Source organism: Mustela lutreola, chromosome 7 (genome assembly GCF_030435805.1).
Source record: "Mustela lutreola isolate mMusLut2 chromosome 7, mMusLut2.pri, whole genome shotgun sequence".
NCBI classification, from domain to species: domain Eukaryota; kingdom Metazoa; phylum Chordata; class Mammalia; order Carnivora; family Mustelidae; genus Mustela; species Mustela lutreola.
In genome coordinates, this window is record NC_081296.1 from 136,706,167 (window position 1) to 136,726,261 (window position 20,095).

The 20,095-nt window shown below is 51.8% G+C and overlaps 1 protein-coding gene and 1 long non-coding RNA gene across 11 annotated transcripts in view; one reads left to right on the forward strand and one right to left on the reverse strand.

Moving 5' to 3' along the window:
* LOC131836847 (uncharacterized) overlaps positions 1-12,415 on the forward strand; it is a 206,630-nt gene extending 194,215 nt beyond the window's left edge. For 2 of the 9 annotated variants that reach the window (XR_009355819.1, XR_009355816.1), the window contains 5 exons: positions 979-1,241; positions 4,670-5,062; positions 6,308-6,353; positions 7,942-10,632; positions 10,904-12,415. This is a non-coding gene — a long non-coding RNA (uncharacterized LOC131836847). The remainder of the gene's footprint in view (positions 1-978; positions 1,242-4,669; positions 5,063-6,307; positions 6,354-7,941; positions 10,633-10,903) is intronic. The other 7 variants (XR_009355820.1, XR_009355823.1, XR_009355824.1 and 4 more) reach the window with 7 other exon arrangements.
* Positions 12,327-20,095, reverse strand: part of ESRRB (estrogen related receptor beta) — a 166,336-nt gene continuing 158,567 nt past the window's right edge. For both annotated transcript variants that reach the window (XM_059182739.1, XM_059182738.1), the window contains exon 7: positions 12,327-15,978. In XM_059182739.1, coding sequence (XP_059038722.1) covers positions 15,734-15,978 — 245 coding nt within the window. In that variant the 3' untranslated portion in view covers positions 12,327-15,733. The remainder of the gene's footprint in view (positions 15,979-20,095) is intronic.

The window sequence follows — 20,095 nt, forward strand, 5'->3', positions numbered from 1 at the left end:
AGGTTAGAGCAAGATGCAACCTGAGCATAACTCCTAATGGGTGTGGTTGACAGGATTGGTAACCAGGAAACCATGTTCACTCAGTATGTCAAAGAATAGACAGTCCTTGGAGTGCCTGGGTGGCTCAGTGGGTTAAGCCTCTGCCTTCAGCTCGGGTCATGATCTCAGGGTCCTGGGATCGAGTCCCACATGGGGCTCTCTGCTCAGCGGGGAGTCTGCTTCCCCCCTCTCTCCCTGCTTGCCTCTCTGCCTACTTGTGATCTCTGCCTGTCAAATAAACAAAATCTTAAAAAAAAAAAAAAAGTAGTCATTGGCAGGTGAGGAGTGGGAACTAGCAGAATGACACCCCTGTGAGCTGTGAGTAGTACAGACTCTTGCTGTGGAAGGCAGAGGGATAGGTGGCACATGGTATTGTGTGAGTTGTGACCCCCTCCCCCATTATACCTACCTATAAAGGATATCACAGGATATGTATGAGTTAGGAATGGGGCAAGGGTCGGATTTAGTGGGTAAATGCCCTAGGAGGTTTCAAGATCCCCAAATAACTGGCTACAGAGAAGATAGAGGGGAAAACTAGCTAGCCCTCCCTTTGCTGTCTGAGCTAGGGTCTGCCTTCATGTTGATGAATTTACCATAGACTTTGTGGGTTTTGAGGCCATGTCTCCCAAGAGCTATTCAGCTGGATTCCTGGTTACCAGTATGATGGCCTTCTTCCCTCCCTCCCTCCGTCTCTCTCTCCCTTCCCTCCTCCAAGTTTTGGGTGGAAAGGGGACTATTCAGACTGAGGGCAACATAGGCCATGATCCAGACCAGAGTGAGGACAGAAGAGTAGAATATAGTTTAGATTCGTTCCTTTGAGCTCTGAAGGCTGCATATGTATGCCAGTTGGGACAGCTTAAGTTATGTTGGTTAAAAAAAAAATTCAGGAGCTTCCTATAACAAAGTCTTATTCTCATTTATCTTACATGTTATTCACAGGCCAGCTGGGGGCTCTACTCAGTGTTGTCGTCACTCCAGGACCCCAACTGATAAGAGAAGCTGCCATCTGGATTACTGCAGGTTGTCAAAGCAGAGGGAAAGAGAATTCTAGCAATTAAAATGCTTCAGCCTAGAAGTGACACATGGTAATTCTGCACATAACTCATTGACCAGAATGATCACATGGTTCCTACCCAACCATAAGGAGGCCAAGGAGTGCAAACCTACTGCGTGCCAAGCAGGTGGCAAGTTAGAAATATATGGTGAGCAGCATGAATGAGTTTAAGAGGTCCGTGGTCTTGGTGTGCCTGAGTGGCTCAGGCTCACTAATTAACTCCTTCTGCCTTCGGCTCAGGTCATGATCCCAGGGTCCTGGGATCGAGCCCCACATCGGGCTCTCTGCTCAGTGGGGATCCTACTTCCCTCTCTCTCTCTCTCTCTGCCTGCTTCTCTGTCTGCCTGTGATCTCTGTCAAATTTTAAAAAAAAAAAAAAAGGTCCGTGGTCTCAAACCCATTGCCCAGGCAGTTTCCCAGACATGTGGGCATCAGCAACTCAGTCATCAAATATTTGCTGAGAGCCTATTCTCAGTGTATCACTGAGCTAGATTCTGGGAATACAAAGGTGGAAAAGAATGGCCTCTGCCTTCTAAGACCCTAAAGACTTATGTGGCATGTAGAGAGACAAACACACACCTGGGACCCATTATTGTAAGTGCTATAAGTAAATGCTGGTATTGTGGGAACATAAGATCTACACTGAGAAGTCTGGGCTGGCTTCTAGAAGGAGATGATGCTTGAGCAGATCCTGAGGCTTAAGGATGAGTGAGGCAGAAGAGGAAAGGGAAGGGCATTTGAAGCAGTGGGAATGGTATATGTAAAGGCTTAGATGCAAGATGCTTTTAGGAAAGACTAAAATATGGCTGTCATGTGGAGTATGGAATACAATCAGTAAGACATGATGTTGGAGGGGTAGGCAGAGGCCAGGTCAGAAAGGCATTTCCTGCCTTCCTAAAGACTGTCCACCCTGTGTGTAGCAAGAAGACATCAGACTTTGAGCTGCATTTTGGACAACTCTTTGACTATTATGTGTGTGTGGGGGGGGGGGGAAATCACTTCACTGGGATGAGAATGGAGTCAAGAAGAACAGTTGGGAGATGGTGGCAGATAGTAAGTCCAGTGAGAGATGCTGGTGGTCTGACCCAGGCAGAAGCAAATGAGGTTGGATGGTAGCAGACAGAAGTGTATAGCTTAAAGCCGCCTATCAAGTGGGTAGATTGGTTGACCAGTTGGACAGGGTACACCTGTTACAAAAGAGGGGTCGGAAGTTGTGTTCTATTTTCTTTCTGTGCAAGTATACTCTGTGTTGTCTGCTTTAACTATTTTCTAGAACAAGACAGGGCATAAAACTATTATTCAATCTGTCAGTATTTCTTATTTGCCAGCAGTGCACTAGACACAGGGGATTCAGTGTGAATCCTTGCTTCCTTCCCAGCCATGCTGGGGAGGGAGAGGGCTGGCTAGAGGCAGGAGTGAGGGGCGGGGGGTCTAGACTTGCCTTGCACAGGTGCTGCCCAACTTCATTTATCCTAGCTCCATCTTCACAAAGTTCACCAAACCCATCTCCCCCTTATATTGTTATTTCCTTAATATCTTGAAACCAACTCACTTTTTAAGCTTAATATATCTACTTAACTCCTTCCTAAGCAAAATATCTATAGATCATATGTTTGGATACACTAGCGATATTTTATGTAATACACATTAAAATAAAACAAAAGAAATTTAAAAATAAAAATTTTTCAATGTCCATGTGTCACCAGAAAACATCTTGCAACTGCACTTTGAAAAACACTGTCCTGTAAGGAAGGGCCTAGAGTAAGTCCAAAATTGTGATTTTTTTTTTTTTCAGGCTTACTCTCTAGGTGGACAAATGACCTCTCTTCATCACTTTTGTACTCTGATCCTTTTGGCAAAGATGCAGTCCTTAACCTTTGCTCTTGCTCCAAGCCCTTCCCAACTGCCCAAGCTTTAGACATTCAACAGTACACATGTTAAGGGCTTCCTGCAGGCCAGGCCCACCGTATAAGCTCATGGAGGGTGCCAGTGGCCTCTTCCTTGCCAACATGACTGGACAGTGTCTGGTCGAGTGCACTGCTGATTTACCTGGCCCCGTGCTGAGATGAGAAGCATCATTTAGGTCGCAGGGGTACCCCTGTTTCGGCATGGCCATGGACGAATTCACTTGGTGTGAAATGCCAGGAATCATTTATGTACATGGAATGTTCTCAGGAGGCCTCGAAGTTCCCTGCTCCAAGGGCTCCCCAGTTTCTGGACATGTGCCTTTTCATCTCAGGAGGCAGGCAGTGCAGCTCAGCCGGGTTATTCCCAGTTTCTCTATTGAAAGCCTCCTTAGGCAGCTTCATTGACAAGTTAACCTGTGTCTTTTGCAGTCACTTTCTGGCGCTGGACTCAGGATTCCAACAATATATCATTAAGGTCATTGCTTACAAGCACCAGGCACTGACCTTGGAGAAAAGGGGGATTTTATTAGAGCAACACTGGAGAGTTTGCAGGACTAGGGAGGAGATGGGCAATGCGAGTTCAGGTGGGGCAGGAACCTGAGCAGGTAGGTAGTTGGAAACCATAGGATCCTTAGAGGGCTGTCGTCATGTGACCCAGTCTCAGAATCTGATTGGCTGAGCTCAGATCCTGGCCCCACCCCTTACGGGTGGGCCAGGACAATATGGTTGACAGGACTCTGAAAGGGGAACGGGGAAGTGGGGTGCTGTTATCATAAAAAGAAGAAAAGAAAGCTAAGTTTGAGAAAAGCCAGATGTCTCCTGCCCAGTCACACAAGGAATAACAAAATGAGAAAACTGGGAGGTAATGTAGGGCTCCTTAACTCAACCCAACAAGCTGGAGATTAGGAAATCAAGACCCAGAGAGGTGAAATAATTGTCTGAGCTCCCTGGCTCTTCCCTGACAAAGCTGCGCCCCAAATGACAGGGAGGTTCTCTGACTCTTAGGGCAGGGTTTTCTTCTATTTCACATGCTCTGTCTGTGGACAAAGAAAGAAAACGTGTGGCGGTTGAGTCTCTGGGATCTTCTCCTCACTCCCAGCAGGTATATTTCCATTTGCTTATTCTTAGAGCATCTTTATCTTAATATTTTAGTGGTCCATAAAAGAGGGCAGGACAAAAGCCCACAACATAAATGGAAGCCAATACCATCTAGTTGACCCCAGGCATGAAAGGGTCCAGTAGGGTCACTTGAGACCACTACTGCCCCAACAAGGAGTCATTGAGGACAGATGGCTCAGGTTGACTTCCCTTCTTCTCACCAACCCCAGGATACCCGTCTCCCCACAGTTCCAGAAGACACCCCAAGGAAGATGAATTGGGCTATTGACTGTGAGCAGAAGGAGACTGAGAGCCTATGCCTCTTCCAGAAGCAAGGCACTGCCTGGTGCCCGCGTCTTGGAACGTGCTGGCTTCATTGCTCTGACAGCATGAAGGATGTTTGGTTTTGTTCCCAGTGCTGTTATCATTTATCATCCTTTTGTAAAAGCTGGCACCCTCCACCTGTCCCCTCTTCCTTCTCGCTGTCTCCCAGTCCCCACCTCCAATCCAACCTCCCCATCCTGCCTGTATCCCCTGCCTCTGAGGGGGAGCCTCTTGTATTTCACCCTAGGGAGAAGACTCCCACATTGGTTTCCAGAAGCCCAAGAGACACCCAAGTTGAATTCAACACAAACAGTCGCTGAGCAATTCCTGTGGACAAACTGCTGTGCTTTGGATGGTAAAAGACCCTGACTTCAGGCACCTTGCATTCCAGCAAGGAAATAACCATGAAGCTCCTTACAACAAAACACTGGCCTGCACAGGGAGAGACGGAGGAGAACCACATGTCCAGAGAGTCTGGGAAAGGCAGAGCCGAGAGCCTTTTAAAGAATAGAAGCAGGAGGGTGGACGATGGTGGAAGACAGAGGCGTGGACAAAGACTGAGCGTGGAGATCTTCAGGAAAAGATGGCTGAGAGCACAAAGAAAGAGATGAAGTTACAGCTGGAAGAGGAGCTGTCAGAGGTGAGGGGGAGGAGTGGCCGTGGAATGGGCAAGGTTGATGGGACAAGAGAGAGCATCATCGATGGCGCACAGGCCCAAAAGAGGCTGGTGAGGCAGGGAGGAAGTCAGGCTGGCTACGGAGGGAGACACCTGGTTTGAAGAAATAAGAAAACATCTTATTTCAAGGGCAAAGAAAAGGAAGATTGGTGTGTGGTCATGGGAGAAACTGGGAGATAGAAGGGAGCTCTATTGGCTCCATCTTTGAGATGAATCAGAAGTGATGTCACCTGCTAAAGGATGAATTTGTTTGAGATCTTAAGAATGCTGAAAATTGGAATATCCATGGAGAATAAAATAAAAATATAGGGGGAAATATAAAATAAAAACCCTGAGGAATAAAAGAGCTGTTTAACATTAAGGCCACTGCAGAGAGTCATTCTCACCCCTGGGCCTTTGCACATGCTGCTTCCTCTACTGGGAGCATGACACCACCCACTCTTTACATGGTTAGCATTGTCTCCTCTTTCAGATCTTGGTTTTAATGTTGCCTCTTCAGAGCAGCCCTCCCCATCCCATTATTCTCCATCCCAGTTCCTTTATTCTTTTCTAGTGCTCATGCTTGTAATTACTTCATTAGCTGCTGCTTCTTTTTCTTAAATTTGTCTCACCCAGCTAGTAAGGAAGCTCGGGGGAGCACAGACCCACTTGTCTGGTTTACTAGTATATCCTCAGTGTCTAGCCACGGGTCAGACGTGTAGCAGGAACTCAGCAAATACCTACCTGTTTGAGTCCAGGAATGCATATTAAAGAATGTGTGTAGCTAGGGGAGCAGCAGCCAGGCTGAGCAGAGCTCCCCAGGGTTGAGGGCAGCAGGCAGAAGCTAAGGAGATGGGGCTGAGAAACTTATGGGTGGTGGGAGGTAGGGGGTAATCTGTGACAGATAAAAGGAGGCGAATTCATAGCATGTGGCCCATAACACAGAAACGGATGGAGTTGGGGGGAGAGGAGTAGGATTGAGGGGGAGGTAGGGAGCTGGGTAGAAACAAAAGAAAAGCAGAGGTAGGCTCAACCCACGAGTTAGTGATCAGATGTCTGCAGAAAATGGAATGGATTGTCCAGGATATAGGCTTGCCAGACTAAGCAAAGAAGCATGTGGGGCACCCAGTTATAGTGAAATTTCAGACAAAAAAACCCTAATAATCCCATGCAATATTTGGGACATGCTTAGACTATAATAAGATCATTCCTTGTTTATCTGACATTCAGGTGTATCTGGGCATCGCGGATCTTCTCTGGGAATCCTACAAGGACGGTGAGTTTCTGTCCCTGGAGGTGTACAAGCTAAGTCTGGAACACTGCACAGAAGGCTCCGGTATGGTGATTGATAGAGACAAAGGATGGGGGCCGTTAGCTGAGGAGCCCCATCCCACCCCCCAACCCGGAGTCAGTTTCTGCAGCCTCTCTCCCCAGGGCAGAGTGTTCAGGCAAGGGCTCCACCAGAGGATTTAATTCACTGTCCCTGAGCCTGGCAGTTTCTTGTTTAGAGCTCTGTCCTTCAGGGGCTTGCATCCCGCACCCCACATCCCGCATCCATGAGCAGCTAGCCTGGGGAGGGGTTGGTGGTGCAGGGGGGCCGAGCTCATTTCTACCGCTGGGCTGGACACAGATGTGGCCCCACCGACCCACCTGCCCCCCAGGGCTGGGCTTCCTTCTCCCTCCTCACCCTTTATCAAACGCCTCTCCTGGGTGGCGAGCTAAGTCACCCGCCCCCGCGCTGCTCCCTCACCCTGCCGTCAGCACACACACTCGATTAGGGGGATCGGAGTGACTTACAGGGGCCCCTCTTCCCCAGGGTCGGTATTTGCATAGGGTGATGGATGCAGAGATGTCATCTAAACACATCGGCACTTTGCATTTTAAACAAAGCAATTTCCAGAGGAAGCCCGGGGAGCTTTGTCTCCTTCCAGGAACATTTCCTCAGAGCCAAGTTCTCTATTGTTTTGGCCAGCATTTTCCACTACATCGGTCCCCAGTCCCTCTCTTCGACTGGCCTCCTGCTCACTCCCCACATGCCACTGCATCGGCACAGTACTGACCGTGGTGTGGAGCAGGGGGTGGGTTACATGTTCCCTAGGATGAGGAAGGACGTCGATCCCTGGCCCTCTCATAGGTGCCTGACATTGACCCCCTCTCCCAGGCCCGCCCTGCGGGAGATCCTGCAGAGTAACCTTGGCCGGAGCCAACCACCTGCCAACGTGGTTTGAGAGACACAAGATACTCGCTCCAAATATCTATGTCCACCTCCCCCTCCCAAGATGCCAGTCGCCCCTAATGTCCTCAGTGTTCTGTCTGGGGGACCCTGGATTCCTTCTTGAAGCTCTCACTTCTGATATCACACAGCTGAGACTTCTCCTCTTCACAAGGCTAAGCCTTCTCCCCAGAGACCTTTAGTGTTGATGATAAAAAAGTCACCATAATATTGGTCCATAATGTTAGGCTTAATGTTCCCCCCCCACCGCCCGAAGACAAGCAGGAAAGAATAAGGTAGGAAGTCCCTGGAATTTTGTCCCCAGTAATATGGTCTGAAGGCCAGCAGCACCCTCCCAGCTCAGTTGCTTACAAGGGGCATGACTTGAGGGGATCTAAAACCGCTGTAGGGCACGTGAGCAACAGGGCACAGAAGCCTGCTGAGATGCTTGTTCCGGGCCTCTCCTTCCCTTCCTGTCCGGCTACAAATAGGAGCGAGCTGAGGAGGACGGGCAGCAAGCTGTCCTTGGCAGGGGTGGGGGCAGACATCTGAAGCAAGGGGTGGCTTCTGTGAGGCTGGGTGCTTCCCTGCTGTGGGAGGAGTGGGCGAGAGGAATCGACACGTGTTGAGCACCTACTATTTGACCCTTCAGGTGGCTGGTCTGAAACACGGCATGGCAGTTAAGAGAAGAGGCTTGAAATGAACCTGTACACATCTGGATTCAAATCCGTGCTCTGTGACTGTAAGCAAGTTGGTTAAGCTTTCTGAAGCTGAAAGCTCCCATAAAATGAAGACGGCAGCATGTATGTCAAACACTCGTGGGGAATGGAGGGGACAACCTGTGTAAAGTGTCCGGGATACAGTAACATCATTGGCTTGGGAGCCAATCCGTTGAGGACAGAAAGCTTGAACCACTGTATCTCAGTGAGAGAGACAGATTTGATGATGTTCCTCCCTTGCTTCAAACTCTGCCAGGGTTTCCCCTTTGGTCTGAGATAGCAGTGTCTTTAGCAAGGCTGTCCAAGTCCCGGGCAGGCTGGCTCCTCTTCTTTGCCTCTCCTCTGCCACCCACCAATCAGACGGTCTTTTTTTTCTTCTCCGGTCTCTTGAGCAAGCCTGGAACACTTCTTTCTCTCTGTCTTGTCCTGGACAGCTCCCTCTTTTCCTGAAACACCCCACACGGCCTGCCCTCACTCCCTCCACTTCAAAATTTCAGTCTCTGCCTGCTTCTGCCATGTGGCTTCCTTGGCCAAACCTTCCCCATCCAAAGGCTGCATTGGTCCCTTGTTACCTGCTCCTGCTCCCAGGGGTCACGGAAAGTCTCCCGCATAAGAGACCCTTGCAAACCGCTAGTTCGAAGTTCATCTTCTCTGCCAAAGCAGCAGCACCCACCGTGCTCCCCAGATCTCACTCCCTGCCAGGTGATGAATGAATGTGCAAAGACGGCAGGCCGAAGTGACCAGAGTCGCTTGGGAAAAATGAGGGCGGCACACCTGGGATCAGAAAGAATTTGCCTTTCTGGGTGTTTGCTGAGAGAAGATACAACTCCCTGCCTGGGAACTTGGAGGCAGGTCCCCGGAAGGGCTCGTCCCGGTTCTGTGCAACTCTCCTGTGCCTGGCCAAGCCCACGGGCAGGGGTTTTCTGGGATTCCAGGGGCTTCTGTCCTTTGGGAGCAAAGTGAATTTGCAGCAGAGGCAGAATAAAGTGTAGGAGGTGGTAGGGTCTTCACTCTTCCTCCGGTTGGTCCCCGACATACCCTGTGCAAGCGAGGAGATTTTGCTCCCTGCATCAGCTTCCGGCCCTCCCTCGGGTCCTGCAGGAGAATAGAAGGAAGTCCAGAGGCTAAGCCGGCCTAGGCGAGGAAGAGCCCCCGAGGCTGAGCCGGCTAAGCTGGGGCAGTCCGGAGAGATGCCCGAGAAAGATCTGCGGGAGCGGCTCTGCGCGGGGCAGGGAGACGAGGAAAGAGGTTCTGATGAAGCTTTGCAGCACATTAAAAATGTGATGTCCTGCAAATGGTGTGGACCAAGCTGAGGGGAGCAGAGATTGGAGCACTTTGGGCTATTCTGTAGCTCACTGGATTGTTGTTTTCTTTAGCAGTGAGTGGCTGGGCACTGGGGCTTCATCTAGGACTTCCATTCAATGCGGGGCCTTAAGAATGGGCCCCGGAGTGGAAGTGCAGTCCATTCTCTCGTCTTCCTGGGCCAGCCAAAGAGCCTGGCTTGCCCCTCCTTTCTACCCTATTTTGGCCTCGCTCCAAGCTTGATCGTGGGGGCTTGTCACGTCTGCCTGTGGGAAGGTCTGGTTTTCTCTCTTCTCCACACGGGAAGTGGGGAGAGACTCTTCAGGACCCAAATGAGAGCCCCGGTGCCTTCACTTTGCCTTGTGACAGCTGCGAAAGGGCTCTTGGCACAGATGGGCTGGGCATTTGGCTGACTGCTTTTGAGGCTAGAGAGAGAGCAACGGAGGGCGGTGACTGGGTGTGAAAGGGAATTCATGGCTGACAAAGATCCTGTCTGAACATCTGTGATCAATGAAGTTTACTCACTGCTCCCTATTACCTGCCTGTATAGCCTGCTGCCTTCCTGGCGTCTCTGCCTGGACATTCAGCAGCATCTCCAACTTAACGCGGCTGATTCTCCCACCTGGCCCTCAGACTTGCCTTCTCTGCTTCTTTCCACCTCAGTGGATGACAACCCTGGTGGCTTCAAATTAGAGCCAGGACCCAAGTGTTCCTTCATACCTGCTCTCTCCTCTGACCCTGGTCTAAGCCATTCACCATCCTGGTCTTATCAATCCAGCAGCCGAAGTCGCCTGTTGAGATGTGCAACCATGGCATTCCTCTATTCAAAATCTTTCACTTAAGAGTGAAAACCTCATTTACTATGGCCTCATGTTCCCTGTATGACTTGCCCCACTCCCTTTTGCCTCAAGCCGTTCCACTTCAGCCACACTTGCTTCCTTGATGTTCACTGAACACACATGGCATGCTGCTACCTCAGGGCCTTTGCACATGCTGGTCCTGCCTGGAGAGCTTTTTCTCTGGATACCCACGTGGCCCTCACTTTCTTCATCTTACTATTACACGTGACATTCTCACTGAGGCTGCTCTGACCACTCCTTTTAAAATCGTATCCTGCCTCCCCATTCCTGATCCCCCATACCCTGCTCTTTCCCTCATGGAACTTACCTAACAAACTATGTAATTTGGTTATTTATTGTGCTCATTGTCTCTTTCTTCCTCTCACTAGAGTGTGCGCTCCATGAAAAAAGAGATTGTGCTTGTTCTCTTTACTGATATAGTCTCCATGCCCAGAACAGTGCCTGGCACAGGGCAGACCCTTGGTAAGTATTTGTTGAAGGAATGAATGACCCTAAGTTGTATTTTCCCTTTTCACTTCTTTGGTAACAAAAAGAGGGGGAAAGAGTATTTGGAGAATGAATGAAGAGAGATAAAGATATGAATGAAGTTTATTAGCTAGTCTGATCACAATTAGCCATACAGATGGGAAGAATTAGTACAGAAAATCCTAAAATACAGATCGTCCGAGAAGTATTTCTATTTTGATTATGTTATATGATGTTATGGTTGTCTCTTTCCTATTTTTTTCTTAAGGTGGCAGCATGAATACCAGCTGTGTGTTTGTGTTTGTGTGTGTCTGTATGTGTTAAGTGTGTATGCATACACACCTGTGAGGTAGCGAGGGGTAATTACCTAAAAATAATCCACAAACTGGGTACTTTCATTCCTACAAAACATTGCATGCATAAGACTTGCTAAGTATCAAGTTCAAAGACTACTATGTGAATACGACCTTCCAAGAGCTTCAGGAAACTTACAAACAGCTCATTGAAAGTTGACCAGAGCCTGAACTACCCATGTATATGAGTTCTGTGGGCATCAAGGTTGGCTGGTTGTCTTCTAGACTTCCAATTCTACTCTTCTTGTGTAATAGCTGGACAGTTAAGGGGGACTAGTGCTCCCCTGAATCTGGTACAAGTAATCCCTTAAGAGAAAAGCACAAGAGCCATTTGGATTCAGAATGATGCTCAGATATTTTCCATGGTTGTAGGAAGAGATGTTCTTTCTCTGCTTACGATGTGAAATAAAATGCTGGCAGCCCTCTTGCTACTATGAAAGAGGCTAGCTTGAGGACAAAGCAGACAGCAGAGGGCAGAACCGAGAACCAAAGAAGCAGAGCCACGGCCCTATTGACTTTGTGAACCTCTGGATCAAACCCTACCTGATGCTTGCAACATTTCTGGACTTCACATAAATCCAAGACAATAAATCCACTAAGCTGGTATGAACCAGGATGTCTTTTATTTGCAATGAAAGGCAACCTAATACAGTGCTCCTCACTTTCTTTTAGACCAACCCCTCTGCTTCTCACTGCTCCCAAGTGTGGATGACATCTGTGTCCTTCGTGCAGCCAGCATTATGATCACGCATACACAGACGCATTTCAGAATCCTAAGGCAGTGAACTCTTTTTGGTTTACATACATGTGATGTTCCATTTTTCTGTCAAAATGTAGATTAACTAGGATGCCTCACGTTAATGTTAAAATTCTAGTAGCTGGGGGCCTCACAGACCTACCTATGTTTTTCAAGTTGCATTTCTGAAGCTTTGCTGAACATGCTTTTAAAATGCCTACTTGGGGGCACCTGGGTGGCTCAGTTGTTAAGTGTCTGCCTTCGGCTCAGATCATAATCCCAGGATCCTAGGATTGAGCCCCCCCATCAGGCTCCCTGCTTGGCTTGGCAGGGGGTTCTGCTTCTCCCTCTTCCACTCCCCTGCTTGTGTTCTTTCTCACGCTGTGTCTCTATCAAATAAATAAAATTTTAAAATAAAAAAACAAAACGCCTACTTGAATGCCCGGAGAACTCTTGAGGCCGGTTCTCCAGCCAGCCAGGCTCAGCATCGGCCTGAGGTCTAAGGGCAGCGCTGTCCAAGGGACAGCGAGCCCGGAAAGGTCACGGGTGAAGAAACTCTCCAACAGGCTGTTCCTTATTTATTAGATGCCAGATACACGGGACCAGGACAGAAGACTCCTAGGGCATGTGATTTACATGGGGGGGGGGGGGCGGGGGGGTCCCAGGGGAGAACACAGACAAGAGGCAGAAATACATACACGGGGGGAAGCAAAGAAGGAATGCCATTTCAAAAAATATATACATCTTATGAAGCCATTCCAGCCATTTAATCATTATCAGAAAATAAAACAATCTTTCCACATCGTGCGTTTCTTTGGTGCTCTTCCACGGGCCTGGGCCCTTCTGTCTTCCCGTCCCGTTTGTCACCCCTGCCCTGCGCCCCGCCCCGGACTTCTCCCATCCACACAGGGGTAGCGGGGGGCCTGGGGGAGGGAAGAGGGGAGGCCCCTGCCACAGAGCTGGGTGTCGATTCTGGCTACTCTGAAGCCCTGCCTGGTCTCCCCACCAGCGCCCCGGTCCGGTCTCGAGTCTTCTACTCGGTTCTTCAGTCGTGGCCTGGGAAATCCTCGGTTTTCTGGATGCAGAAACGGGGGGCCACCACCCAGGTTCACATGTGACACAATCAGTCTCGAAGCTCTAGGAAGGGTGGGGACACGGGTACCAAACAAAACCCAGCCAATACCACCTTCTCCAGGGTTGGATTTTTACATTTTATTTCTTGGTTCATTTCAATGACCTGTATCATGAGAGTACAAGTGAGAAGGGCAATTTCGTCTTTACAGATTTTCCATGAACAGCAGATCCAGGGACAGGGAGGGAGGCAAGCACGTTCTGCCCATTGGGAGGGGTAGGGCGGGCATCCTAAGCTCTCCTCGCTTCCTCATCCCCCACTAAGCCAGGGCCCCCTTTCCCAGGGAGGCCCCCAAGCTGGCAAGACCTCCAACTAAAAAGCTGGCCTACAGTTTATCTCTGACTGTCTGATGGCTCCGTTAGTACACACCAGGGCCTTTCTCACCGGCCAGAGCTCCCAGTGCGCCGGAGCCATCTCCCACGGCCACTGGGGTTTCAGAGAAAGAGCAGCGCCCCCCGTGCTGGCACAGAGCCACCTCCCCCTCACAGGTAGAGGAAGGATCTGATGGCAGGATGCTTGCAGAAGCCCCGGACCCATCCACACACGGACTCCCACCCACCCCAAACCAGTGCAGTGAAGATGCTTCTTCTAAAAACGGCTGGTCGCAGATACCAGCCTCGCACAGGCCCTGGCCACCAACTTGGGCCTCACGCTGACACTGGAAGTGCCACCCCGGGGAGAAGGTGCCACCCTCAGTGCCACCCCCCCGACCCCACCAAAGCACACAGCACAGCAGAAGGCGGGGGGAGAAGCTCCCAAGGAGCATACCCCAGCTCCTCTCACCATGAGGGATCTCGGGCTCTGACCTTAGGGTGTGGCTCCTAACAGCTCTCAGACTGGGGGGCTTTGCGTGGGTCCCTTGATGCTTCCATGCCTGTGAGCCCACCTCGGGACTGCCCAGGCAGCTAAGGATGAAGCATCCTGGACAGTAATTCCAATGCAGACCGTCACGTGGCTTTGGCCTTGCACTCCCCACAGGCTAACAAGACAGCACACTTCATCTGGCTGTGAGGCCTCTTGGAACACTCTATCTTGTTCATGAGGCCAACAGAGAGCCACTCTGCAGCCTCTGGGTCTCAGCTAACCCTCAGGCCTGGGGCGACCTCACAGCACAGTTCAGAGGGGTGGTGTCTGGGGGCAGAGAGGCAGCAAGGTGAAACCAGCATCACCTGCTTCCCATGGAAGGCTACAGGGCTGTGGGAGCCAGCACCTGGCCACCTGCTGTCCTAGCGAGGGGCAGGCCGATCCACCAGCCTCTCCAGTGCTAGTAGGTCTGGGTCAGCGGGTGGGGATCCCCCAGGTAGGGCTGCTCTGGTCTTTGCTTCAGAGGGTACCTTCTCCACCATGCCTGACCCCACCTTCCTCTTCGGGGGACCCTCTGAGCTGCCATCAGCCAGCCTGTGCTCAGCAGATGGGCTGGTAAGAGCTGTCCGGAGTGGACCAACTCTCAAGGCCACTCACAGGAATCTGGTGACTGTCCCCATCTGCCTGGGGCTGAGGGGTTTCCCTGGACACGGCTTTTCAGTGCTAAAACCAGGAACATCCTGGGCAAACTGGAGTGGTCAGTCACGTGACACAGCGGCCAGGAAGACAGGGCAGGGGGTCCCCCCATAGGGCTGGCCCTTCACAATGCATTTGGGGAGCTATGTCATGCCTTAGTCTCAGGATGGTAGCAACAGCCCCTCCTGTGACACTGATTGGCCTAACCGTTCAGAATGCAGGGCACCGGGTGACCTGAAGTCTACTGCCCTCAGAAGCTAGCCCCACGGGGATCCTGGCCGGCAACTTCCCGAGCCCACCATCTTCAGGGTTCCCCACCTGCTTATCTTGCTTCTGGGATTTTCTGTGCTCAGCAAAGATTGGTTTGAGCCTTTCCCCATTTTGCCACAATCCTCCCATGACTGCCAGCCTGGAAATCAGTGCCTAGGGTGCCCTCAGAGGTGGCCAGGCCCCTAGTGTCCCCCAAACTGCCACAGGCCCATCTGCTCCAAACTGCCCAGAAGGCTGACAGGGCCAAGCAAGAGGAGGAGCTCTGTGGAATACTGCCTGGCCCTGCTCTTCAGAGGCAGCACTGTTCCCAGCTATGGACCTGAAATCCCCTTGGCTGCCTGAACCCACCGTGTAAGCTGAGGTAGGGGCAGGAAGTAGCAGGATCTCCTAGGAGAGGAGAGGGGGAGGACAGGTGGGCCTTGATGCTGTGGTGACAAGCAGGTGTGCGGGTACCAAGGGGTGAGTGCCCAGGAAGATGCCCGAGCTCTGGCAGCTGCTCTCTGGATGGGGTCCCTATCAGGAGGGGAGTGTGCACCAGGCAGAAAGGCTGCAGGGCAGGTGGCCCTGGGACTGGGGAAGGTGTGGGGCCTCTGGAGGAGCCCCAAGTAGCAGAGTAGGCAGGGCCTCTGGAAGAAAGCCCCTGCCCTCTGGGAAGGGACAACTTCCAGTGGCACCCAGCCTGAATTGGGTGGGGTCCTGGGCGCTGAGCACTGCCCACCCTGTGGGGTGGGGGCGTGGGGGTGGGGTTAGATACGCACTACTGTCTCCTGGGGCTTTCATAGGCGGAAGGAGCACTTCCTCGATGGTCTCCAGTTTCAAGGGAGTCAGCCCTGGCCCAGACCTCAGCACTGCCCATGGAGAAGGAAAAACATACCCAAGAAAAAGCCAGTTACAGATGAGCCCACGCCCTGCCCTCCCCTCCCTGTTCCCCTGCCCCGCTGTACTCCGGACTCCACGCACAGCCAGGAGGCGAGAGAGCCCTTCCTCTGGGACTGCCCGTGGCCATGATACAGGGCTTGAAGGTTGAGGCTGGTGGCTGTGGAGGTCTCCGCGGCGGTCCGTCCGCCGGTCTGTCCACAGGTGGGAGTCGGTCCAGGTGCCGGGCCATCAGACCTTGGCCTCCAGCATCTCCAGGAAGAGTTTGTGCATGGGCACCTTGCCCTGCAGTTTGACGCTGTAGAAGTGCTGCACGGCCTTGGCGGCCGTCTGCCGCAGCAGGGGCAGCGTCAGCAGCAGCTTGCCCGTCCTCCGGGGCTCCTCGTGGCGCTGGCTCAGCTCGTAGTCCTGCAGCGCCTCATGCAGCAGGTCCTGCAGCTTCTGCACAGCCTCCAGATCCTCGATGTACATGGAATCTGCCGGCATAGGGAGAGCATCAGTGGGTGCAGCCCGGGGGGGGGGGGCAGGCGTGGCCAGACCTCAGCAGGGGGGTGTGTGTGGGGGGTGGCTTGGGGCCCTGGGCTATTGCCCCCCTCCCCTCACTTGACTACGGAGGCTAAACTGCCAGCCTGAGGTCACAGAGGCCCGTGACAGAGCCGAGGCTTGGGGCCAGGGAGCCATCTGCACCTTGGAAGGTCATCTCTTGAGAAACCACCAAGAGGGGTCAGCAGAGACCCTGAAGGACTTGGGACGTGAGCAGACCGGTCATGCCCTGGAGATGCAAGGTGGACTGTGGAGCCAGACCACTGGAGCTGGAGTCCTGTGTACCTCCCTTGCTAGCTGGGTGACTTTAGGCAAGGGATTTAACTTCTCTGTGCCTTACTTTTCTGAGAGAATAGCCACATGTACCTCAAGAGGTTAAGTGAATTAATGCAAGTCGAGGACTAAAAACAGTACTTGTCCCGAAGTGAGTGCCCCACTGGTGGCACCATGACCAGCATCATCACTGGGATGGTCACTGCTGCCACCACCAGGCACCAGCCCGTCCGCTGGTTACAGCATGCAAACACAGAGAAAGGGGCTGAGCTCTGTGCCCAGGTGTCCTGTGGCGGGGGCCTGGGCCAGGGCCCGAGACAGCATGGCCAGATGCACGGGCCACAGTGACAGCGGATGCTATTGGGAGTCCTCTAAAAATCCCGAGGAGGGCTTTGGACTCAGCCATGAGTCACGGGTTCAAATGGAAGTTGCCTAAATCCCAGCAGGGCAGGCGGGCATCTGCTGACAGCTGGCTTACAGTGGGGTCCGAGCTGAAGCCAAGGCCATTTCCTGGCATTCAATCCCTAGACTCAAGGGAAAGAGCCCGCCGCCTTCTGATATTCCTTAAAGAGCTCGAGCCAGCACCCTGCATCGCAGTGCCCAACCTGCCAAAGGCATGAAGCCCCGGGGGTCACATCGGTCAAGTGAACTGGGAGCTCTGGGCAGGCAGCCAAGGCAGGCAGAACAAGGCTCCCGAGGTCCTCAAGAGAGCAGGGCAATGCCCGTGCTTGCTGGGTTAGTTTAGGTACCAAACCGCCAAGGGCAGCTGTTCTAACTGGCTGACCCCTGTGACTCCTTCTGTCTGACCTTTTGCAGCCACGCTCAGCCCATGCCTCCAGGGTTCTGCCTCTTCCTCCTGGGAGAAGTGCCAAATGAGGCAGATAAGACTCTGGAATCTTTGATGCTGTGTTACTCTGACCAAGTTACTCAGGCTCTCTGAGATTGTATCCTCATCTGTAAAACGGAGCAAATGCCTCCATGCCTCCAGAGGGTAGTGGTGAGGATTAAAAGAAACAGCACATTACCAGGCACTTACTTAGTAAGCACCTGATAAATGTATTATCATCATTACCATGAGGACTCAGCCTAGGGCGAGTGCCTTCAGCATGCTGGGGTGTTACCGGCCTCATACCCAAGATGCCTCCACTCCTACACTTCCAGCAGGTTCCAGAACGTGCACCCACAATGCGCTTGTCCCTCTAAGGCTGGGGATGTGGCCATCCAGACCCCCTGCCTCTCCGACCGCTTCCTCGCTCCTCCCCCTACCCTCCCCAAGGAGGCCAAAATTGGCAGCTGCCCTCGACCAAAAATGAAATAAAATAACATTGCAAGATTAATTTCTTTGCAATCCATCAGCGAGTCTGTATCGATGGCATTGATAAACTGTTAATTACAAAATCAATGGCTATGAATTTTTTCTGCTGTCAGGGAGCCTTGGAGATGCCCAGGACTTGGGGTGAAAGACGGCCACAGGCTCCTGAGGGGCTGGGGTTTGAGACCCCAGCCTGTCTCCAATGTGCTTCACGCTTCTGCCTCGCGGCAGCCCCCTCAGCCAGGTGCTCTCCCCCTGCCCTGGGCTGCACAAACTCCGCCTACTTCCTGAACTACCTGTACCTGCTCTGTGGCCTGGGAGATGGGGCAAGAAAGGCAGATCCCTGGCACTTTTTCTCGTGTGACAAAGTGTGTACTCAGGCCACGCTTGATGCTAGCAAGGGTGCTGCTGAGCTCATGTTTCTAAGCCACGGCCAGTCATCAAGTTCTGTGTCCGCATGTGTGTGTGCACATGGGTACACGTGCGTATGTGTGTGTATTTGAGCATACACATGTGTGCGTTCAGTGTGCCCATGCCTGTATCTGTATGTGTGCAAGTGTCTATGCATGCACATGCCTATATTCGTGACCACGTCTATCTACATGCGTGTCTACGTGTGCACGTATCGGTGTGCACACAAGCAAATGTCTGTGAGCATATGTGCATGTGTGCACACATGTCTCTGTATGTGTGTGCACACATCTGTATTTGTGTGCCTGTCTTCATGTGTATACATGTGTGTGTATGTGTGTGTGTGCACGTGTGCCTGTGAGATCAGAGCAAGCGGATGGCAAAGCTAAAATGCCGTCTGAAAGCTGGTCCAACCAGGCGCCGAGGCCAGCGGGGAGGAGGTTGACAGTTGACCTGCCTCCCACCTCTTCACTCCCCTCCCCCCGCACGGGCCAGCCCAAGCTCTAGGTCAACGATGAAAAGGTCCAGAGAGTCTAAAATCAAGGATGTACCCCCTGAGGCCTGGCAGCCTTGCTGATCGCACCGTTCCCACTCCCATTTCCTCTGCTGCCTATGGTCCCTCCGCCCACGCAAGCTCCTAGCCCCTCTTGCCAGACCTAGTCCCCGTGCTTCCCTCTGAGTTGTTGAGTGCGGGCTTACGGGGCAGGGGGCTGTTCTGCAGGGCAGGTAAGGGGGGAGTTTTGTCACTACCCATTTGTCAAATCTGCAGACCCACACCACACAGGAAGTAAACCCTGATGGCATCTAGGGACTTGGGTTAATAACAATGTATCAATATTGGCTCATTCATTGTAACAAATTACTGCACCAATACAAGATGAGGAGTCATGGGTACAGTGGTGGATGGGGTGGAAGGGGGGCACAGACCTATGGCAGCAGCTGCTCAATTCTTCTGTAAATTTAAAACCATTTTTTAAAAACCCAACAGGGGGATGCCTGGGTGGCTCAGCGGGCTAAGCCTCTGCCTTCGGCTCAGGTCATGATCTCAGGGTCCTGGGATCGAGCCCTGCATCGGCCTCTCTGCTCAGCAGGGAACCTGCTCCCCACCCCGCTCTGCCTGCCTCTCTGCCTACTTGTGATTTTTCTGTCAAATAAATTAAAAAAAAAAAAACAAACCAACAGGACTGGCATTCTCTCACAAAGAATATACTACCATTTTGGAATCTTAAAATGTAAAGAGTCTGTTATAAAAGCCTGTAAAATTTTCATTATCATTTTGCATTTGTTTAATAATAAAAGGGAGTTCTAAAAAAAAAAAAAATGCTTGCCTGTCTGGATTAGATCAGGTTCCCCAAAAGCAGAGCCCCAATCCAGGGTTCGGGGGCTTGGGATGTCTGGGGGCTGTGCCTTCAGGAGAAAGGAAGGGAGAGAGGCAGGCAAGAGTGAGTGTAGAAGCAAGCAAAGTGAGAACATGGCCTTGACTTTGGCCTGATCCATGCAGAGCTCTGATTCCACCCTGCAGAAGCTCAGACTTTTGTTCCCTCATGTGGGTCACCGCTGGCTAAAGTGTGCCAACGTACTCAGCTTTCTAGGCAAGACAGGTGAGGGCAGGTCTTGGGGAAAGGGACAGCTGGGAGCTGTTAGCAGCAGAACTCAGCCGCTGGGGCACAGGAGCACTAACCCATTAAAGGGGGCTGTCCAGGGCATCTGCAGCATCTCCTGCCTTCTCTATGAAGCGATCTGCTGGGGAGCCAACTGTCTGGGTTTGCCGGCGATGGAGGGCTCCCGGAACATGAACAACAGGATCAAGCAAACCACTTGGTCATCCTATCTGTTCTGTCTCTCCCTGGGAACCAGCTCTCCCTCTTCCCTGTGCTGATAACATTTGTTTCCTCTGATATTAATAGTAATGATAATAATTAATATTTATTGAACATTTCCTCGAGGTCAGGCACTGACCTAAGTGCTTTATCTTCAGCTGATCATTTAACAGCAAAGTGCTTGGAGGAGGTACTGGGATATCCCCTTTTACACACAAGGACAGGGCTGAGGAA